Source organism: Ictalurus punctatus, chromosome 18, assembly GCF_001660625.3.
Source record: "Ictalurus punctatus breed USDA103 chromosome 18, Coco_2.0, whole genome shotgun sequence".
NCBI classification, from domain to species: Eukaryota; Metazoa; Chordata; class Actinopteri; order Siluriformes; family Ictaluridae; genus Ictalurus; species Ictalurus punctatus.
Window position 1 is genome coordinate 232867 of NC_030433.2, and position 24534 is coordinate 257400.

At 37.5% G+C, this 24534-nt stretch overlaps 1 protein-coding gene across 6 annotated transcripts; it reads left to right on the forward strand.

Moving 5' to 3' along the window:
- The first annotated feature begins 429 nt into the window (after positions 1 to 429).
- Positions 430 to 24326, forward strand: dennd1a (DENN/MADD domain containing 1A). 6 transcript variants are annotated; one of them, XM_017492504.3, is made up of 23 exons: positions 430 to 494; positions 5550 to 5608; positions 8333 to 8376; positions 9141 to 9190; positions 9275 to 9394; positions 9475 to 9544; positions 10066 to 10146; positions 12092 to 12145; positions 12417 to 12527; positions 13328 to 13428; positions 14569 to 14614; positions 15164 to 15265; positions 15379 to 15504; positions 16674 to 16775; positions 16861 to 16948; positions 19044 to 19084; positions 19187 to 19258; positions 19756 to 19812; positions 19957 to 20046; positions 20507 to 20577; positions 22095 to 22232; positions 22643 to 22922; positions 23055 to 24326. In XM_017492504.3, the coding sequence occupies exons 2-23, from the start codon at positions 5581 to 5583 to the stop codon at positions 23985 to 23987; spliced, it is 2805 nt and encodes a 934-aa protein (XP_017347993.1). In that variant the 5' UTR covers positions 430 to 494; positions 5550 to 5580; the 3' UTR covers positions 23988 to 24326. The 6 variants fall into 6 exon arrangements, with proteins under 6 accessions (XP_017347993.1, XP_017347988.1, XP_017347989.1 ...); XM_017492499.3 differs by having other exon boundaries at positions 451 to 607; XM_017492500.3 differs by having other exon boundaries at positions 451 to 607; positions 15167 to 15265.
- Positions 24327 to 24534: the final 208 nt, after the last annotated feature.

A 24534-nucleotide genomic window follows, 5' to 3' on the forward strand; every position in this document is an offset into this window, starting at 1 on the left:
AAAAAAAAAAAAAAAAAAAAAAAAAAAAAAAACCAATAGGGTCCTTTGCACCCTTTGTGCTTAGACCCTGAAAACATAATTAATTATTTAATTCGAAAACTCGAAGTACAATTTTGAATCTCGTGGCCACATTATACTAAATAAAAAGTGCACACACACACACACACACACACACACACACACACACACACACACACACACACACACAATAAAACAAAAAAACAACAAAAAAAACCCTTTCCTTTGTGGCCTCTCTAGCGAAAAATAAATACATTTTTATCATTCTAGGTAGCGATCAATCTGCGCAGCCTGCGTTAAACCGAACACACCGATATTTTAATCACGCGACTCGCGCGTAATTTGGAGCAAGCTGCTTGGTAAATGAAGTTCATCAGGTCTGTGGTTTAACTATCAGCGATTCTCACGGAGCTCTTTGTAAAACTGCATCTCCCAGAATTCCTGTGTGCACTCACCAGGGATAGTCGCGTGTGGAGGTTCGTATGTGCTGTCTAACGGGGCTGTCAAATGGATATTGTTCTTTCAGCAAGTTAATACTTCAACGCTGCACTGAGTCCGAAAAAGATTTGAGAATGGGGTCTCGAATCAAGTAAGCGCCTTGTCATCTACCGTTATCTGTCTCAGGTTACTGAAGGCTCCCAGTGCGGATTTAGACCCCTGTAGGCCCGGTTCTACTGGTTCCGACAGGGTGATGATGTTCTCGTTATTTTGTGCCAGGTTCACAAGTTTAATTACATAAACGTTTATTATTATTATTATTATTATTATTATTATTATTATTATTATTATTATGAACATTATCCCTGTTTATTCGTCTCAAACAATACGAGCATAACGCTAGTGTGTGTATCGTCACAGCTAACAGTTATTGGGTCCCAGAACGTTCTCTAAATTTATCATTTATTTTTAATATTCATACATTCATGCTTGAGTAATCATAAATAAAACAAATCAGTCTATATAATTAAATAATCAGCACACAATCCATGTTATTGTTGGTCCATTGTTTACATAAAATAACAAGCCATGTATTTGGGGATATTCAAAACCGTAATTATCATTTAATAATAAAATTAAATTGAAAAAGCATGAAAACCTTTTGATAGATAAAAAATGTGCAAGAACACGAACATTAAAAACGAATTATAACTATTACCTGATCAACTTCTCCATTTGAAAAAAACAAGTTCACTTCCACCACTGTCCTCTGCAAATTTAACAAAATAAATAAAAATAAGGCAACTTACATTACATGGATATAGAATTAAACAATTAGAATTAGATTTTTAAAAAATGAAATAAATAAATAAACGATACTATATAGGCCTTTAATATCATGAAGTGTCGAGTGGTCTGATGTTACATGCAACAGCAAAACATCTAATTCTTCTTTAAAAATATAAATTAACATGAAAAGCAAACATTCGTTGGATATTAAGATTTGTTTTGTTTATTTTGTCAGATGTTCTCAAGGAAAGATAAAATACACTCAGTCCTCTGCATTTTGGTTCCCAGATTAATTTATTCATTTTTAGAGACTTTTATGAATTTATACTGAAAAGCAAGACATACACTGATTATAGCTCAGGTGCAGCATCGCAGTATGGAGTGATTTTGATATTGACTAGAGCTGATATTTTAGTTTAAATATATACAAAACAGGCTGAGATTATTTAATTCACCCTCATTCTCTCCCACTTCTCACACCGACTGCTCTCACCGTCAGCGACAGGCAGGCTGGGATTCTTTTTGGTCAGAAACCACTACCTCTGGCGAACTTTGTCGTTAAAACAAAAATACTCATTTTAAAAATGAGCTTCGTTGAGTAATGTTCCAATCAGGACTCTCTGTTGAAGTCTCTTTGCACTTCCCAGCTGCCACTTAAACGGGACGCAGCATTAGTTTTGTTTACAACAGTTAATGATTGTGGCTGTGTTTCATGACCATACATGACAGGTTTTACGTGTCAGACACTATATTTTACTTCCCTGAAGTGTGCAACTGTGAACTAATATGTGAAACCTAACTTATTAGCCAGCTAGCTAGCTACCATCCAACACTGCTTAGCCTAGGTAACTAGCTAATAAACTAGTTAGTAGTTTTAACTAACTAGCTTACTAACGTTAGTCAGAGAGAAGATGAGTGACAGTAACATTAATGTCCTTTGAAACGTTAGTTAAAGTGTTTAATTAGGTACATTGAAGCTTAAGTGGACGAGGTTGATATAAACACACTGTACAGCTGTCATTACAAGATGTGGTAGAAAGAAACGGTTAAGAGAGTTGAATTTCAAACAAATCGACTCAGCTGACATAGGTCAGCAATGATTGACAAGACAGGGGCACTTCAGGGGCCAGTCAGATTTAAGCTGGGGTTGCCAGTGCCTATCTGGCCCCATCCCTGGATCTGCCAGTGCAGATGTCAATTCTCTAAACTGACCTAAAAATAACCATTAGAGAATGTTCTGTATAGGTTCTCTTTAGGTTGTTACATCCTATACAGGTCCATATACAAAACAGATAAGCAGACTGAAATTCATGACCTATTTTTCCCCTCCAAATGGTTTTATAAGTGGTTTTATATACACACAGGCTTGCTCACCCTGACTAATAAATGTGTTATTTTTGGAAATGGACATGGTTAAATTTCTCCCCCTACCAGAATAAAAGAACCTAACTCTTTTTAACTAGTGGGCTACTTGGCCAGTCTGAAAGCCTAATGAAATCCCTTGTTGAGTTGGTCATTGTCTTGCTGCATGATAAAGTTCCTCCCAATTAGATTGCATTTCTGTGTAAATTGGCAGACAGAATGTTTCTGTAGACTTCTGAATTCATTTTGCTGCTACCATCATGAGTTACATCCTCAATAAAGATTAGTAAGAATGTTCCAGAAACAGCTATGCGAGCCCACAACCTCCACCGTGCTTGACCGAGGAGCTTGTCTTTCTTCACACAGTCCTTTCCTTCTTTTTGCTAGAGGTTAATCTTGGTTCCAGATCCTTTGTGGCTTATTTTTGTATTTCTTTATGAATTCCATTCTGGCCTTCCATTTCTTACTGCTGGTGAATGGTTTGCATCTTGTGGTATGGCCTCTATATTTCTGGCCTCTATATTTCTTCCAAATGGTGGATTGTGATACCTTGCTCTGTGGAGGTTATTGCTAATGTCACTCATTGTTGTTTTGGGGTTTTTCTTCACAGCTCTCACAATATTTCTGTCATCCATGGCTGTTGTTTTCCTTGGCTGACCTGTTCCATGTCTAGGGATGGGTACCGAAAGCCGGTATTAAACTGGCCCCGGTGCTAAATTATGAAAGACCGTAGTCTCGATAAGCTCCGACTCTATCGGTTCAGCTTTCGGTACTCGAGAAATTAAGAAAATATATTTCCTATTTATTATTGCTAAATAAACGTTGTCTTGCACATTTTATCTCACCAACCATTTATAATTTGCGATAATATTAAGACATTCATCTGCATTTTTGTTATTGACAATCCAGTGAGATCTCTGACACCAACTTCTTATATATATATATATATATATATATATATATATATATATATATATATAATATAATATAATATAATATAATATATTATATTATATTATATTATATTATATTATATAGAATGATATAATATAACCTCTAGAACCTCTGGTTTAGACAATTAATCTAACAGGGCACTCCTTGGCAAAAAGAGACACCTGTGAGTCACCTGAGTCATCTTTTGATCTCAAAGCATCAGTGTAAAGCTAAAACAAAAGAATTTGTCATGCCATTCCAATCCTTTTGGACAGCACTGTATAATTTTATTATAACTTGTGACCGAAACTGATGGAAAAATTCTTTCTGGATACTGGATTTTTGATTTTTCATGAGCTGTAAGCTGTAATTCTCAAAATTAAAATAAAAAAATTGCTTGAAATATTTCACTATGTGTAATGAATCAGGAATATATGAAAGTTCCACTTTTTGAATAAAATTATGGGAAAAATTGAACTTGAAAAATGAAAAAATTTTGAGATGCACCTGAAAATGTATCAGTTTATCACTGTTCCTGCAGTTAGTTTATTATAGTGGTGTCTGAAATCAAATGTTTCCTCTGTGATAAAATGATCTGTCTGAGTTTTCCCCCCCGTGTTTCATGTTTGTGTCATGAGGCCATGGATTTATTTACTGTAAATTATAATCATGTTATTGTGGTAAGTGCACATCAGTGAGAGACTTCACATGGCTGTAGCTGTCATTAAAATGGTTGATTTGTTCAGTTTGCAGAATCTCACACATTTTCCCCAGTGGCTTTCCCTAAAAGTCAACTCATTTTTAAAATAATTCTAAAGCATCTATCATTCCAAGAGTAGCATAATTTAGGGATGCACCGAAATTTCCGCCGCCGAAAATATATGCTGCCATGCCACGCCTCTCAGTGCTCGGCGCTCAGATCTCACTCTCGATCTAGCCGACGGTTATCGTTGTGTTGCGACATCACTAGATCCGCGATTTGAAGAACATTACTTTGAGGCGGAGTAAAAGCAGCGTGCACAGGGAATGATCCTGGCGGAGCTGGAGGTGATGACTGCATCTGCTGAAGGATCGACGCACAGCACAGACCAAAGTGTGCCAGAGAAACGGGTGTGTACAAGCGATGAGGCAAAAACTCCTTCACTTTCTGACATGTTTGATGAGATTCTACGGGAAAGCCTCCGATCCTCAGCAGTGCCACAAAAAGCACCGCTACGCTTTCCATTGCTTGTGCGGATTGCACACAGGTATTTATCTGTCCCAAGCACCTGCACAGAGAGTGATGGAATATTCACTGCAGCACCTCATGTTCTTGACGAGAAGAGGAAGCGTCTCTCCTGCCAGAAAGCTGAGCAACTTTTGTTCTTGAAGAGAAACCTGCCACTTTTGCTTAAATAGAAAGCAGTCCAGTTTGCTGTGTGTGTAGCAATTACATTAAAAGTTGTGTAGCTCTGCAAAAGTTTGTTCTTGACTTGAGGCAAGATCTGTTGTGTACAGTTTGAGATTGGTTTCAGTTCTATTGCTGCTGTTTTGCACAATAATCTTTAATTAATGTGGAAATACGTTTACATAAACAGAATTAAATCTAATATTAATACAATTATACAAAAAAACGATTCTAAAATGTGGTTTAAAAAAAACATTCAGTTTCGGTTTTCAACCAACTGCGTGCTGAACTTTCGGTTTCGGCCCAGAATTTTCCTTTCGGTGCATCACTAGTAGAATTGTGCTTTTAAACACTAGTTAAATTGACTTATTTCAGTATATTTAACGTTTGTTATTGCCTGATACGGAGAAGTGGAAATTGTTTAGAAATGCTTTTGATGCAGATTGACTTGATTATTGACTTGATAGTCCAATGTACCAGGTTTAGTATAAAACAGTGCTCCTGACAGCAGATTGCCTGGACAGATTAGTTTATGTTTTCTTCTTATTTTCTGGCTATGCGTAAATACTTTTATTAATATCATAATTTTTTTACTTTAACTTTTGACACCTGTGTATTTCAGGGACAAGCCTAAGAAGATCTTTGAGGCTTACATGGAGGTGATCTATTCTGAGACAAAAGGTGAAGCTTTACCTATACTCATTCCAACATCATGTCATACATCACTTCATATACCCAGTATATACCTCCTAGAGAGGCCTGGAAAAAGGATACATGTGTTTCAATTTCTTTGATACCCGAGTGCATACATTTTAGCTCAATTAGATAGCTAGTTATCATTATAGACAATTCCATTGTGTGTGTCTGCTTTTAAAGCTGTGATAAGGAGAAATGGTTTATAATATATAAATATTTGAAACATTAGACTAAACATGCATGCACAATTTGGTGAAACCAGAAATATATTACACTAATATAAATATAGAGTAAGGACTGCTGGTATGGATATGAATGGGGCAGTGCGCAGCATGGTGGCGGTATTATGTAAGTGCCACCCCTCAGTGACAAAAGCCATGCAATTCATTTTGTGTTATTTTTGCATTTACAAACATACAAAACATGGTTAAATTGCTCTCTGCTCTGGTGTGTATAGATATGTATGTTCATCCTCTGACATTTTTTCCTTAGCACACTAAAAAAAGAATGAAATATAATAATGCATTATTATTAAACATAGGCCCGCTAGTGTCTAGTGGTCTTTATACAGTTAAAACTTATTTAGTAAGGAAATGAAGCCTTTTACTTGCCTTGAGTGTATGGTCATGTGAAAAAATAAGTACACCCTATGGAAATTGTTTTTTTAGTTTTGTTTTTTGGACATATTTGGAGACGCAAACATTTGATCCTCTTTGAAACAGTGCCAATTAATAAAGTTAATGCACCCTATCAAATGACTGACATTTTGTAGTAATTTTCAGAATTTAAATGAACAAAAAACAGATCAGTCACATGGAAAAAGTAAGTACACCCCTACATTTATCACACGTCATTCAAGATTGGGTGCCAGTGATTAGAACCTGCTTAGGGAGTGCAGGTGGAACCGGTCTTATTTACACCCCTCTTATATCTAGTGTCTGGTGTTCCCTTTGCTATTGAGGTGTGTGGTGTCTTCATGCCAGGGTATAAAGAGTTCTGTAAGACCTTCAGAGAAAAGGTTGTGGATGTCTGTGAGTCTGGTAAGGGGTTTAAAAAGACCTCCAAATTATTTGAAACACATCATTCCAGTGTAAGGAAAATAATCTACAAATGGCGCAGATTTCAAATGACTGCTAGTTTGTCCAGGACTGTCCGTTCCAGCAAATTCAGCTCAAGAACATGTGATGCAGGATCTGCTAGTAAGACTTGCAACTGTTGGTCCCAAAGTGCATGCTTCTACAATCAGAAAGAGATTTTGACCTGCGTGGGAGGCGTGCCAGAAAAAAAGCCTTTTTAAGAATATAGTTTGCCAATGAGCATACAGGTAAAGACCAGGCCGTTTGGAATAATGTGCTCTGGACAGATGAATCAAAGATAGAGTTGTTTGGCCACAGTAACAGCAGACATGATTGGTACAGACCAAAGACAGCTTTTCAGGAGAAGCACCTCATACCAACTGTTAAACACCGTGATGGAAATGTTATGGTTTGGGGTTGCTTCACTTCCTCAGGGACTGGACAGCTTGCGTTCATTTATTTAACTATGAATTCTGCATCATATCAAAGAGTGCTTGAAGATAATTTGAGGCCATCTGTCCAAAAGGTAAAGTTGAACCGAAAGTGGATCTTTCAACAGGATAATGATCCTACTCACACGAGCAAATCCACCAAGGAATGGCTCAAAAAGTAGAATGGAGGGTTATGGAATGTCCTAGTCAAAGCAAAGATTTGAATCCCATTGAATTGTTGTCGGGGGATTTGAAACGGGCAGAACATGCAAGAAAAATTCTCAAACATCTTGCAGTTGAAAGAATATTACATGGAAGAGTGGTCAAAAATTTCATCAGGCCTGGTGACGATTATACAAAACACCTACAAGAAGTTATTTCTGCTAAAGTGGGCAATGCTAACTTCTGAGGGTAAGGGTGTACTTACTTTTTCGACAGAAGAATATAACATCTATTGATATTTCTGTTGAATAAATGATTGAAAAAATTAATTTTCCTTGTAGTTTTGTTCAAGTATATCAACTTTATTAATAGGCGCCGTTTCAAACGTGATCAAATGTTTACTCGTCCAAATATGTCAAAAAAGCCAACAATTTCCATGGGGTGTACTTATTTGACTGTATGTATTTAGTGTTCACAGCTCTGCATTCTTATTGAATGTGTATTACATAGTGTTTGCCATCAGATGAAATGGTGGAGAAGGACACAGCGCAGTAAATATTATTCTGAAAGTAGTTCAGAAACTTATTTATTTATATTATATATGAATTATATTGTTTTCCTGAAATGCCAAATCTCCAAATTCTTACATTCAGCAGTTTTAAAATCAACAGTTCTTATTCCCAAGTTCTTCCAACTCTAAGTTGTTTGGCATTATTGATTTAAAATTGCTATTTTGTGTTCCCAAACATTCCTGGACCATATAGTAAAATGTCAAATGTGGTAGTATAATCCCACGTTATCCGGATTTGGAGATTAGGAAGGTGCACCTATATGCCAAATTTGTTATATCTATATCAGTCTCTTCCCATTACAGTCAATCACAGAGAAATTATACTAACAAGTACGCTACGATTCCTAATAAAATCATGAATTTTTTATTAGTATTCTTCTTCCTTTTATTTGTTAGTAGTGTTAATATTAGCAGCAGTAGTAGTATAGTATCTGGTATCACTCATTTATATTGTTACTGTGTTGTTTAGGGCCAGAGAGGTGTTGGCTTTTCCCCGAGGACTATACTGACCAGGTCTGCATATAATATATTATGCTTTACTCAAATGTGTGTGGCTTTATACCTCTGTGCACTCCGTGTGTGTGCATAAATGTGCACAACTGTTTTCCTGACACACTTGTTCTGATACATTTCTTCACTGTTACCGCACATACCACACACTTAAGAACTGTGTATCTGGTGCCTGCCTACATCTGACAACTTGCCCTGACATCGACAGCTTCCAGATTAGAAGCTCTTCCACGAGTAGGCATATGTGTGGAAAAACAGCTGTTCTATTCTGTTCTCCTTTAAACACACACCTACTTACACATATATTATCCGAAAGACACAGTGTATACATGCAATTATATACAATTTTATAAATCAGATTGGAGCTGCTGACATGTAAGTTAGAATTCCATGAACACATGGATTTCTAACGTACATGTCAGCTGTAAGTTTGCCGTTAGTGCGGTTGCTTTAATCTGGTGGTCCGTTTAAGATTTTTGTGTTTCTGATGACGTCGAAGGTCACATGACAATGCCAACATGGCGAATGTAGTATGTCTGGGATTGTATTCATACTACACACATACTGATTAGTGCGTACTGTTTCAACAGCCTTGTAGTAGGTACTGTCACAGTACACAATTTCGGGCGCAGCCTCAGACTTTTTATGAAAGCCAAATCCAAGTAATGTCGAGTGTCTTTTAACTATTTTTTTAGGTGTTCATAGTAGACTACTAAAAATAGTCATTAGTCAATAGAAAATAATTTCTTCCATTCTCTTCCCCTCAGGAAACTTTGCAGATTGTGCCTAAGTTTTGTTTCCCTTTCAGGATGGACAGGTAACACACGTTCAGGCACACATGCATACTTTTGCCTCACGTCTGTCTTTAGATGCAGATCTTCAGATCCATTCTCTATCTCAGTGTGGCAGTGAGACAGGTGGGGAAAAACTTCACATTTGTCCTGACTGATGTTGAGAGTAAGCAGCGCTTTGGCTTTTGCCAACTATCGGATGGAGCTCAGAGCTGCTACTGCTTTCTCAGGTGAGATTCAGTTTTCTCTTGTGGTTTGATGTGTTCTAACAGTGTTATAAATGTGTGGATGTGTTTGTTTATGCATACAGTTATCTGCCATGGTTTGAAGTGTTCTACAAACTGCTGAATATGCTGGCTAACTACACTAATAAAGGACAGGTAAGCGTAGTCACTGCGATGAGTAGCTTGGTCACTGTGGATTGCGTTTGTTTTTTTGGGGGTGTGGTCTAACTATGTATTTGGGTTTCTAGCCAGTTACACCATGATAATTTCATAAAATATCATGGATTGTGGATCATGGATGCAGTAAATGTTTGGAAGTGGAAATTGCACCCAAAGCCAACTGCATATAGGGATAGGCAAAGGTTTTCTAACCTAAAAGCCTGTATATCAATTGGGTGGTATTTTGCTGAAAGCTTCTCCGGGTTGGAGAGAGGAATGTTGATCCAGAAGGAAATAAAATCACTAAGTAGCAGACGTGAACAATGAAATTACCCCAATTCAAAATAAGACCTACTGTCAGATAGTACGTGGCGGGTAATTAGATGCTGCTATTATAAGAGATGCATCATAATTATAAAGTTCATTTTCATCTTTTGGACGCCACTAAATCACTACATGCTTTTTTTTAGGAATTGAATTATTTTTTTTAAAACACGTTTTATGTGTACCTGCTACAGGAGAGTTTAAAGAAGGAATCGTTGGAGTCTCTACATGCTTTGCCCATTCCTGACCCTGGAATGTCTGTATACCTGAATATGGTAATAATTTAAGCTTATTAAACATTCACAGGGAAGATCTACATGACTGAGTAGTCTCTCACAAAGCAAATGTTGACAATACTCTAAGGCTCCATCCACACATTTATGGATATCTTTGAAAACATAGCTTTTTGATGTGTGTTTGCATCCCGTCCACATGAAAAAACTGTGAAAATGGAGTTTTAAAATCCAGATGTTTTTGAAAACGCTAATGTCACAGCATGAATTTGCACAAACTCATGGGTGGTGTTGTGTGTGTGTGTGTGTGTGTGTGTGTGTGTGTGTGTGTGTGTGTGTGTGTGTGTGTGTGTGTTATGAATGTGCTAAGACTTTATCATGAATGCAGACTAGGTGGTTAATTTATCATCTGTAATATCTTATTTCATGAAACAGAATACATCTCCATGCACTGTGCTAAAATATTTGTATTAGATGTCCAAGATTAGATGTTCAAGAAAGAATAGGAGACTCTCTGATTCCTAGTACATACAGGACCCTCCACTAATATTGGCACCCTTGGTAAATATGAGCGAAGAAGGCTGCTTTCATGGATATCAAACAATTCAAACAAAACACAGGTTTATCAGAATAAATCTTTGTTAAATATAGATGTGCAACAAATATAGGCTGCCTTTGATTCCCCAGATTATCTGAGATGAGCAAGGCATGAACTGCAGAGTTCATTAGATGTTTGTCTGGGTTCTTTATTTTGTGACTTCCTGGATGACTCCTTGATGTTCTCTTGGATTCACCACTGTTGAATGTTGGTTGGTGGACAGCAGTCTTCAGGTCAGGCCACAGATTTTCAATTGGATTTAAATCTTTGACTCAACCATTCCAAAATTTCTTGTTGGAGCATGCATTTTCACTATAAATGCAGATATCTGGATGACTGGAGCAAGTTCTCTACCTACTTATATTTGGCTCAACCCAAGCTGCTTGTGATGGCATCAAGCTTTCTAGTTCCATCTGCTGAAAGGCAACCCAAGAGCATGACACCACCATGCTTGATTAGAGGAATGGCATTACTTGGGTAATGGGCTGGATTTGGTTTGTACCCAACTTTATGCTTTGGCTTTAGACCAAATGGATCAACTGTATTCTCATCAGGACACCACAAAATCTTTCTCAGAAGTGGCTTTGTTCTGGACACTCTCCCATAGAGGCCAGATCTGTGAACAGCTGGTGATTTTGTTGAGGTCTGCACAGGTTCTCCTGTTTCAGCCAGTGAGCTCTGTAACCTCTCGAGTGTTGTTGCTGGACTCTTGTACACTTCTTTGACATTTGCCCTTCTTGCCAGAGCACTCAGTTTGGCCTGATCTGTCTGGGTTGTGCCACTTTGTTATAATGGATTTCACTGTGCTCTCAAGAAATTTCAAAACTTTGCCAATGTAAATGGGGAGGAGTATTTTTGTTGTGAGGCTGAGTAAACAACAGTTGATCAGGATTTGTTTTTAATGATATGGGTTAACACCTTGAATGTGTCAGTGCTGCAGCGTTCCTCTAGAATGATCAGTAAGTGCTCTCCATTACTGCAATGATATAAACCTTTGTTGTGTCTGGTAAATGTCTGCACACCATTTTGGCAGACTGCTGTGCTAGACAATCCTGGACATTCTGCTGGACATATTACAAAATAAAATACACACAGAATTGTTGGTTATCAGCAGCTGATTTGCATTTCCCATGCTGATTGCAGAACTTTTGTCTTAACATCAAGGGCTTTTTAGCCTTGGAATCAATAACCATAGGATGTAGATTCTTCAAAATATTCACTCAGCTGACAAATTTTAAGCACTCCTTTTGAACTATAGAATAGCCAATAAATAATCTAAATAATGTATTCAAATCACATGTCAAGTAGACTTGGTAATGTATGTTGCAGGATTGTGAACCAATACAAAAAACATACTCACAAGCTTTTGTTCTTCCTCTCAATCTTTAGCAGACCTGTTTCACTGTGCCTGATCTAAGGGAATTGCCAAGTATTCCTGAAAATGTGAGTTACTTTAAACACAATGTAAAGGCCACGCTAACCATATACAAAAGAAACTGTTGAACTGCACACCTGGTGCTTTTAAACAATTCTCATTACATGCAACACACAAAATCACTTCTTTATTTTGGCCATTACTGTTTTCTGAGGAGCGCAGTATCTCCAGGTGTCAATTTCAACCCTGCACAAATTTCACTCTTGTGTGTTAAGTTGAGCTCATTACCATTTCCTTTTCAGTAACTGAAACTGATATGTATTTATTTATTTATTTCAGAGAAACCTGACAGAGTATTTTGTAGCAGTAGATGTAAACAACATGCTCCATCTGTACGCAAGTATGCTGTATGAACGAAGAGTCCTAATCAGCTCCAGCAACCTGAGCACTGTGAGTGTAAACTTTTCTCTCCATTGTGTTATCGTTGTATTCTATATACTGCGCCCTCCACTAATATTCTCACCCTTGGTAAATATGAGCAAAGAAGGCTGTGAATATTTGTCTTTATTGCTTAACCTTTTGATCTTTTGTTCAATTCTCATGGATATCAAAACAATTGCAAACACAACAGAGGTTTATCCCAAAAAATATATCTTTGTTAAATATAGGTGTGCAACAGTTATTGGTACCCCTATGAATTCATATGAGAAAAATATATTTGAAGTATATTCCCATTGATATTTGCCATTTTTTAGTACACCTGGGTGACTGGGAACAGGAAATTGTTCGACCATGACTTGCTCTTTCACTGGGGTATAAATATGAGGTAACACACAGGCCAAATTCCCTTAGTCATTCATAACAATGGGTAAGAGCGAGGTGTGATGTATAGCTGTGATGTGCGGCAAAAGGTTGTTGAGCTTCACACAATGGGACGTGTCCACCATCAGGGCAATAATTAAGAAGTTCCAGTCAACTGGAAATGTTATCAATCAACCTGGAATTTGGACGTGTGTCTATATCGTCTCAACGCACTGTGAAGAGGACGGTTCGAGTGGCCAAAACATCTCCAAAAGTTTAAACAATAAAGATAATTTTTCACAGCCTTCTCTGCTCATATTTACCAAGGGTGCCAATATTAGTGGAAGGCAATGTGTGTATATACAGTACCCTCCTTTCGTTGAAAAACCAGCTGCTACTGCCGAAGATGATGATCTTTCTCTCTCAGTTGTTCTCTTTTTCTCTTGTAGTTAACAGCATGTGTCCATGGTGCGGCAGCCACGTTGTATCCCATGTACTGGCAGCACGTTTACATCCCAGTGCTCCCACAGCATCTACTAGACTACTGCTGGTAAGAACTTGTGTATACACACAGACACCACACTACCAAAACAACACAATATACACAGCCATTGATTAGAAGATAAGTTTATCATTCTAAGTGAGAACACACAAAGAACAAACATCTACTCCTAATGGAAATAAACCTACACAATACAGCAACACAATGACTAATACTTGTTAAACATTAGACAGTTATTGATTGGCTGGGCTGTGTTATGAAGCATGCCATGGTGCACTACAATGTTTTATGGAAATGGTAGAGCACTTTAAAACAAAGGACGATTTCCTGTATGGAACATTATACACTGATTTTAGTCTCAGGACATAAATTGTGTTGTCATTTGAGTAATATTTTGATTTGTAATCGTTCATTTGTATGAATTTGAGAATTTGTTCATGCCCTTGGTTGAGCCATGCTTATTAACTGCTGTGAATTCGTTTGAGTCCCACTTTATCTGGTTTTATAGCTGTATGCAGATTTATGTTGATATTTTATCCGTCTTTCCTGCCATATCAGAAAACATTATCTCATGCTGTTTTCGCCAAAAAATCTGTATTTTGTCTGACTTAATGGTTTAAAAATGACTTAACGTGTTCTCAAATGAATGATTAGTATGGATTAGTATGATTAAATGTTTTAAAAGTCATCAAAAAAGCAGAGGTCTCCATTCTGCTTTCGGTTCACATAGAACTCGATCCGAAAAAGAGTCAAGCTGCTAATTCCAGGCATTGAAACTATTATACAACCTCAAAGCTTTGGGTGGTTGGTTGGAGAAATGATTTGGCCCGTGTACACACACTGCAAGCAAAACAAATTTTTCAAGCTTTGTGTATAGCAAAAAAAGAATCGCCATTCCTATACTTTCAGCAGGGACTGTATTTTTACAACTAAACAAAAATAAAAAAATAAAAAAATGATAGATTAAACAATTTTCAAAATGAATTGATATTTGCAGGTAGATGCTTTGTTTTAGTAATTATAAACTTTTGTGTAAACTACACAGTTCATTTTTATTGTGAGCGAGACAATTCCAACTGTTGTTTATTTAGTCTGTAGTAGTCCTGCAGGGATCTACTGTACCACCAGCATACTCTACGTGTGTGCATGAATAAGGATAACGTTCTACTTTCTCTCTCTTTATGCTAGTGCTCCTATGCCGTACCTTATAGGAGTCCACTCCAGCCTGATGGAGGTAAGAAAATCCCTCACCAGCTTGGGACTGGTTATAGTTTCTAAGGAGATCAGTAAGACGCTGTTTAAACATTATATCTACAGTGGATATAAAAAGTCTACACACCCTGTTACTGTGTGCTATATTTACAAGCAGAAGCTGCTTTAATAAAGTATTTGTCAAAGGGGTTTTAGTTCTTTAGAAAGTTTTTAGTTCTTTTAGGTAGTTTAGATCTGCTAACAAATATGAATTCTATTTGATTGATTGAAATGTTTTGATTCAGCGTGCTTGCTAAAAAAAACTCCCAGAAAAGCCTTTATATGTAGGATAAACCTAATGTTGGACAGAAGAGATCCCAAGGCAGTTTTATTTGAACTAATTTTAAGAACATTAGATATAAATTCACTCAATTTAAGAATAAGGGAAGCAGTACTAAACAGTAAAATGTGTCTAAAATGTAAACTGAGCCAGCAGCTTAGCCTTTACCTTGACTCCCACTTGGTCATGCATAAAATGAAAAAAAACATATTGGATGTGTTGAACTAAATCTCATAACCTATGTGTTTGCAGAAGGTGCGGGTAATGGCTCTGGATGATGTTGTAATTCTAAATGTGGATAGTAATACACTAGAGACTCCATTTGATGATCTACAGAACCTTCCTAATGATGTGGTAAGAGTACACACACACACACACACTCTTGCTGCCTTACGTGAACTTGTGTTAATTTTAATTAGAACCTGTTGTATACATTGTGTGTTGATTTTTTTGTGTGTGTTTTGAAGGTGTCAACTCTAAAGAATCGTCTGAAAAAAGTTTCCACTACAATGGGAAATGGGGCAGCACGAGCGTTTTTGAAATCACAGGCAGCTCTGTTTGGCAGCTATAGGAGCGCTCTACGGATAGAACCGGTAAAACATACACACCTGAGGTCCCAACATCTACTAGCAGACTGTGGACCCAGAAAATTATGTCAGCTGACCAAACTGAGTACTCGAAGTAATACAGTAGCAGAGCTGATAAATGTATGAAAAACTGACCATAGTTCAGTGACTCTAGTTTTCTAAACACAAATTAGCTCAGCTTTTGTAAGAAGTCCTCTGGCGTATTTGATCACAAGCATTTATGTAATATATTTAGCTAACTTAGATTCCCATGGGTTTTTTTTCTTCTTCTTATATTTATTATTTATTTTTCAAATTTAAAGAATTTTATTTAACTTTCAGGTCTGTTTAGCAAACTTATTTTTATAAACAAACCATGTCATATCAACAAGAAAACCAGACTAAAGACAAAGAAGGACACCTCTATTATCCCCAGACTTACACTTGTGGTCATTTTATAACAATTTACTAAAGTAATTTAGAAACTCGCAGAGTTCATACGGTCCTGAAAAACCTAGAACAGTCATGGAATTTTTAAATATCAATTTCCTGTCCTGGAGAAGTTTTGGAAAAAGAAATAAACCCAGAAATTTTGGGAAAAGTTGTGGAAATTTGTTTGGGCGATCAGTCACACCTGCACTTCCATCCGTCCTAACCCCATTACGTGGAATACGTGACACTCGATAATTGCTGCTTGCAACTGTATTTTAATTTATTACTGTTTCGTGCTCTTTATAGGTTTTTTTTTGAAATTTAGAAACATTTCATTTAATTATTTTTGAAGGCATTTTTGCTCTACAGCATTTCTTTGCATGTGCACAGTACTGTGTGTGTATATATATATTAGGGCTGCAGCTAATGATTACTGTATTAAATGATTATTATAGCCATTTATTTTTATTAATCAATTAGTTTACTGTTTTTAAAAATATATTAATTTATCAGATATTTATAAGATCATATGTCACAGCATGATAATATTATCAAGTGATTGTCAGCCAAAAGAGACAAAGAAACACAAGGTGGCGGTATTCTGCACACTTTTATGCAACTAGCAGCACTACACTTGATCTGTTTAAACTATTTGTGACCAGATTTGGCAGATATTTTTTCTTAGTCTTGCGATATGTACACTGTAAGTTTGGGTCTTAGCATCAGGATTCCACGCATGTGACCCCATGTATTTCTGCTTTCAGGATGAGCCAATTACATTCAACGAGGATGCATTCATCACACACAGATCCAACACAATGAGACAGTTTCTCCAGAATGCCACGCAGCTTCAGCTCTTCAAACAAGTATGAAAATACATGTACATACACTTGTCTATACTATGTATAGTTCTATGTAAAAATGTTTCTATGTATTGATGTAAATGCTTAGTTTATAGATGGACGCTTGGAACTGCTGAACTCTGGTGAAGGCTTCAATGATGTGTTTGAGGAGGAGATTAATATGGGAGAATATGCTGGTGAGGATATTTGAAAATATACATTTCATGTATTTGTGCTGGTCCACAAGGTCCAATTTCTTACATTATACATGTTTTGTGGGGAACACTGTCTGTAATGACCTGTCTGTAATGTTATCTGATGCCTAATTGGATGTTCTGTTCTTTTTTTGTGGTACTATGTGTGTGCCCACACTAGGGGTGTAACACAATACCACTCTATCTGTGTTTAGTGCTCCAAATATGCACATCTGTATGTGTATTTAATTTATACACAACCCAAAGAGGGCATGGCCTAAACCAGATTTTAAAAAATAATTATTATTACATATAAACCCTACCATTCTGCCCCTGGATACATTGGAAAACACTGGAGGAAAAAAACACAAGTAGAAATGCCAGCCCTGTAGGCATGGTCTGTGAATAATGGTTCTGACAGTTCCTCAACCTCAGCTATCACTTGAGTTCATAATTGAGGTCATAAGTGATGTGTATAGGACTGTTATTTACATCTGATTTGTGCCATTATTGATTTTTGCTTGTAAGAGCCTGTGACTTTTTCTAACAAATTTAGTTTGTTCTGTTTCCCGAAATATAATCTAGCTAGTAGCCTAATTTAAACCACCATGACCAGGCAGTTAGCAAGGATGGATGAACTTTTAAAAGCATCAGGTATTGACTCACGTTCATGTAAATAAATGTGCTCTTATTTTGTCCAGCAAGCTCCATATCTGACCGCTCACCCCCGTCAGTAAAAACCTGAAGGCCCGCAGTCCAATGCACACTTCTAATCTCGAAGCTTTATAAACAAATATTATCTGTTTAGAGCACTTTATCTGCTCCTTCTGAATAATGTATTTGCATTCACATTAATGGCGTTTTGGCAAATGCCCTTATCTATAGCAACTCATAGAAACACATCTTCATGTTAGTTCCCTAGCTCAGGGACTAAGAGTACCACCAGTATAAAAACAGGTTAGTACAGTATAAAAATGAGACAGTGATTTTTTTTTTTTTGATTTTTTTTTTATATAATAACAAACAAGTGCTAATTTAAATACTTAGTGAAGAGGTAGCAATGGGGTGGTGGTGTGGGAGAATATAGAGATGTCAAAAATAAGTTGGGCGACTGCATTCTGGCATGAGAGAGCCAGTTTAGTGATGCAGTGACAGATGTTGAGATCTGAGAGTTGTCCAGGGAGATCACAAGATCGTTGACTTGGGGGTGCGTTTCCAGATTTGGACAGCAGCTCAGTTTTGCCAGGATTAAGTTTCGGCTGATTAACTACTGTCCATGATGAGATGTCTGACAGAAAGAAAAGAGAAGTGATATCTGGGTCTGAAGCATGCAGAGTGGGTTTCTTCAGGATGGATATAACCCAAGCTGTCTTGAATACAGTTGTTCTATGGAGTCAATAATGAAAGTAGAGTTGAAGGGGAGGAGGTATTGTGAGATTAACTGGAGCATTGAGGAAGGGATGAGATCCAGTGGGCAGGTGCTGGGATTGCAGGACAAGATATCTGCAGGATCTGTTCAGTTGATAGGGGAGAAAAATGTGTCAAAGAAAGAGGAGGGAAATCTTGACGGTGTAGTGCAGTAATGCCAGATCTTCTTGTTAAAGAAGGGAGGATGGTGAAGGAGGAGTGCAGTCTGAGAGCTTGGGGTAACAGGGAGCAGGGTAACATTGAAGAGAGGAGACAAGAGGACTGGAGTCTTGTACTTGTATTCGGCTATGTAGTGTTTAGAGTGGATGTATTTCTTTAAGTGGAATCACTCCCCTAAGCATTGATTTCAGTTTCCTCTCTTGCTCTGGTTAATACACGAGTTAACTTTTTTCATTTAAGTCTAAATGAAATTTAGTTCATTCAGTAGTTTCTTTTCTTTCTTTCTATTTTTTTAATTTATTTATTTTATTATTATTTTTTTCTTTTTTAAGTGCACTGGTGTTCACAACATCTAATGCAATACTCAGGGTTTCCGCATTCTCAGGGCTTCAGTCTGGTAATAGAACTGTATTCAGGTGGCAACAATCTGTATTTACTCTATGTAAAATATTTGTCTTATATACACATTATTTGTTTATATATATATATTTATTGGTCTTGTTTTATACAGGTAGTGATAAAGTGTACCATCAGTGGCTTCTCACATTTAAGGTTGGTGTACTTGTTTTTGCGTGTCTTGGTTTTCTGTATCAGTATAATAATAATAATAATAATAATAATAATAATAATAATAACCTTGCATTTCCCTCACAGAAAGGGGGCGGGGCCATCTTTAACACTGTGAAAACAAAAGCAAACCCTGCTATGAAAACTGTCTACAAGTTTGTAAGTCCAGTATTCTCACAGATAGCTCAAACTTTTAACCACAGTTTAATACACTGTAAATAATAAAATAATAAAAATTCTGAATATTAAAAAAAAATGGCACATAGCTATGTCATCATATATTAAAATATTATGAACAATACAAGTAGATTCATCTTATTATATACATAAAATTTTAAAATGCCTCAAAAAGATATTTACACAATTTATAATATTTGAATTATGTGTATTTAATGTGTACTACTTTTTGTTGCTGGAAATGTTGCTGCATCTATAGATAGAGTATTTCCATAAATATTTTGCTATAAGTTCCAGTTCAGGAGTTTCTGCCAAATGTGTAGTTATCCTGTAAAGAAGTCACTAGCCTCATTCTAATGGATTTTACCTTCAGGTTAAATGCCGTGTGTGTTTTTTAAGTATTGTATGATTTCTTATTTATGCTTGTACTAGAATTCACTTAGCTCCTTGTCAGGTTTCGATAATGTCTGGTTTTGCAGGCAAAGGACCATGCCAAGATGGGCATCAAAGAAGTGAGGAGTCGTCTTAAGCAAAAGGTTCATTCACATGTTTTCACTTGACAGAACGTGACAGAACGCCACACACACAGACACACACACACACACACACACACACACACACACACACACACGCACGCACGCACACGTCATAAACACTTGCACCTGTATGACTTTTTGCAGGAGATGGCAGAGAACAGCCACTCCAGCAGCAGAGATGACTCTACCTCCACCTGGGAACAGAGACGACCAATTACAGTGCACCTTGGACAGGTACGCAGGACATTCTGTTGACACCATTTGAGTGTGTTATATTTTAGTCATTGTCGTTTATCTGTCTGTGTGTCTGACGGTGTTGCATGCTCCATTTGCTAGATTATCACTCTCTTTCTGGTTACGGACAGTAGAAAAATGGAACGCCAGTGTACTGTGAATGAGTTAATTTCAATCATTTAATCATTTAAAAACTGTACTTAGTTTGAGATGTACACAAAAGCAAAATAAATCAGGATGGGGCAAATACTTTTTCACAGCACTGTAGGTATCCGTGTGGCCCGTAGAGGTCTCCTTTCTGCAGCTCTGACTCATTTTGCTGGACAGACGGTCCTTTCCCAGCCTGTTGAACATATAATCTTCATTCAAACTCTGTATGAATTCAAATGATCTTGTACTGTGTGCGCTGATATCTCTGAGGTACCGTGACTATCGTGTGTGTGTGTTTGTGTATGTGTAGTCTTACCATCCCTGGGCGCTAGCAGCAAAAAGACCACGCAGCAACTTGGAACTTGAGAGCAGTCATGAACAGTAAGTTTAATTAGCATTAAAATGTTTTAAATTCCCGTTTCAATGGTCTTAAAAATGAAACCGAAATGACACCGTAAAGAAGATTTATTTTCACTATCTGCTATCGAAGCACCCTGGGTTCCAGAACACCTCAGCAGTGCTGCAGAAATTCATACAAAAGGAGGGGACCAAGTACTGAGCGCATAAATTAACATAAATTAACATAATTTTCAGAAGGTTGAAATTTCTGTATCACATTTCCTTTATTCTAATATCTTATACTAGATACTGGATTTTTTATTTCCGTGAGCTGTAAGCCGTAATCATGGAGATTAAAACAAAAAAAGCCTTGAAATATTTCACTTTATGTGTAATGAATCTAGAACATATAAAAGTTCCACTTTTTTAAAATTAAATTTTGGAAAAATAATTAACTTTAACACAATATACTAATTTTTTGACATGCACCTTTATTACTCTCCTGTTAGATGTTTTCTTGCCATCTTCTCATTCATATGACATTGTGTTAGTTTTTTTTTTTCCAATTTTATTTTTAAATTGTCCAAATTTTGGGGTTTAAAGGCAATGGTGTAGACACTATTGAAAACTGACACATGTACTAAAAGTCTGGTAGTCTCAGAGACGTTAACAACCCACAGGTCATTTGTATAATCTGAATGGAGAGAATATAAAACCAGCTTAAGTACCTGCGTAACAAAATGATGAAGACACACAAATTTCCCCGTCACTAAGTCACCGACTCTGAATATGCGCTTAGTGTTTATTTATTCAGCACCGTACACACAAGCTATAGAACTTATGCTATACAAAAAAAATCACATCACAGTTACATTCAATTACCAATCTGTGTCACCCCAAATACTTGGATATTTTTATTTAGTTTAACATATTCACCTGTACTACCTGTACAGCTGTAGCCACCTGGCTAATGTTATTATACATAGCCAATGTAACTTACCCAATATTTCATTACAGAGGGTTTGAGGGTATTTTCTCCTTTGATTGCTGCTAAAAATCTTTAGTGATCAGGTTCTTTTGGAATGGAGTAAAACTGAATGTTTGTTGCATCACACAGTGCAGAACATTGAAGACGTTGATGTTAATTAGTAACTCCTGAGTCAGTAGTAAATATCAGAGTGGCCGTACAGCTTGCGTAGAATGGCATCATTTTTTGTGAAATTGTGTGAATTTTTTTAAGCTTGTGTTAAATTTGTTATTCACCTTTATATAAAAATGTAAGCTTATACCCTTTATGTATATTATATAGAAAATATTGAATGAGTTACTATGAAAAGAAAGAAATTGTATTTACTTTTTGCACAATAATTAATTAGGCACAATAATTATATATTTTTCCCACTATATTTATCTCTTTTGCATTCTCTTTAGTTTTTTTCTTGCCTTGGTGTTTCTATGGTTCACGCCAATGTATTCACAGCTAACACCTAGCTTCTTTTGTGTGTGTGTGCGTATATGTGTTCCTGCACACTGTCGGTCTCTCTGTCTCTCTCTCTCAGTGATTCTAGCTTTATGCACCCTACACGTCACTACACTGTGTTTCTGTGTGAGGACTCTTCTGGTGATGAGCTGTCGCAGGACGATGACTTCATCTCTGCTTTTCCTGATCACTTCCTTCTCTCCACACCCTTTCAATGGTCTATTGTTTAATCTGCCTTTGAACCACTCACAGCCTGCCCCCTATTCTCTACCAGTAGTAGACCTGAAGTAATTTATAGCGTTCCTCTTAATGACATGTTGCATTAAAATGCGTTTGTGAAGCCTGAAACACTAGGACACTGGACACTGTTTGGTACAAGCAAAAGGGACACTATTTACCAGTTGGGCTTTTGTCAGTTAGGGCCTTCAAAATAAATATATTCTGGATTTGAATGTGCATCATTGAGTGAGTATATTCTTTACCTGAGAATGCACTACCAGCACTCTAAAATAAAATTTAAAAAAATGACTATGTAATATAACATCCAGATAGGACAGCAAGAAAGATCTAAGAATGGTCAGTGACATGGATAGTGTACTGAAGTTATAATGTGTGTGTGTGTGTCAGGTCTCAATCTTATCAGTCTCTGAAGGACACAGAGCTTGTGGAAAAGAAAGAGGAAGCGGGGACAACGTGTTTCCAGGGAAGACCAACCATGCATGGGCCAATACATACTAAGTTATCTGAGCTGAGTCTTTTAGATGATTCTTTCAGCAACCAGCAGGAGAAGCCTACATATGCCTTACATACGATAACCACAGACACCGTGCTCGACTCAGGACAGAGCCTAGAGGAACCAAGTCCGGTCTGCAAGCCGATTGAACAGCATGGCAACTTCAGCCACCAGGTGCCCTCTACATAGTAATATCGAATTCACTTAACATGTGCTTCTCTTTTCTACATGTATTTGTAAATGTGTGTTTATATTTAAATGTTCATACACCTTGTATTTGTGTGTTGGGTGTTTGTGTGTCTGTAGCACACGGAGCTCAGTGGTGATGAAAATACTCAGACACTACTGGGCCTGAAGCACACCAGTTACAACAGATTTTGGAGGCAGAAGTTACCAGACACTGTAGCCTTTTCCAGCCAAGATTTGTCCTCCTTTAATACGCCATTGTCTGTGCTACCACTGGAGCCCTGCACTCCCAGCAACGATAGAGCTTCCCCTGGTCCAGAGATGATGGAGGAAAGGAGTATAACAATTCCTCGCCCACAAGCACAGAAAAAATTAAGAGAACCAGGAGCTGTGCTTTCACCAACAGTGACTTTGCTGAAAGGTCTGAGACAGGATGAAAAAGAGGGGGCAGAAAGTGTGAAAAGGCAGGTGATTCACCAGACCCTCAATACACCCCCACTGACACAGTCTCAACCACCCAGCACAGATCCAGGGCCTGACCTGCTCCACCTGCTAGACCCTCTAAGTGGAGGAGAAGAACCCTATGAACCATCACGTCCCCCGCGGCCTGCTTTGACTCCACTTCAAGGCCAGCGTTCTCTTAACCCCTTCACACAGGTCCCCCACTACTTCCTCCAAAAATACTATAACCCTGTGCCTCCAGACAACACCTTCAGCACTGCTTACTTGTCACCACAAACTACTGCCTATTTCCATACCCCACCTGTCTTTATGTTTAGTCAGGCTTCCCCTGTGGGTGGAGCCACGATGAATGGGGCATGGCCTGTAGACAGAGCCTCACCAGCCTCCAGCAGTAGCACCTCTCTATACAGTCTGATTGATTCTCCAGCCCCATCCTGTCTATCCCAGGTTCTACCCCCCACCCACCTGGCAGACAAACCTAATGACCCTTTCAGTGACCTTCTCACCATGGCAACATCATCCACTGTTATAACCACACAAACAAAAAGGAAAATGGAAGATTTGCATAGAAAATGGGAGACTTTTGACTAACCTACCTGACTTGTCTCTGAACCAATAAAGATCTATTATATTTAAACAGACAATGTATAACTCCTCCAGGTTAAAGATTCAGTTCATACCCTTACACTAAAGGTTAAGATAGCACAGTTACACAGGAAACAGGTGTTTCATTATGGGTGGTTGCTATATCAACCACATCCTCCAGCCTGGACACTAATATTACTTGTTGATGCTTGTTTTTTCCCTGCTTCAGCGCAGTGCCACATTTGAAGTGCACACAAGTTTATGTACTGATTTGAATGATTGCATGAGTAGTCATTTGAAATAAGTGATTACACACACTGTAGATTAAACAGCTAAAACATAAAACATGACTCCAATATGCTCACCCACAAAACACTATACTGTTCAGATCAAAATGATTATTTCAGTCAGCTTTTGTGTATGTGACATGTTAACTCATACTAAACCCCTGCTTCCCCTATGGAGCGAGGCTATATGAGGCCTAACAATGACTTAATCCCTTAACCCTAATCCTTCGCTGTTCCATTGATTAGACTTCACCTGAATTCAAGCA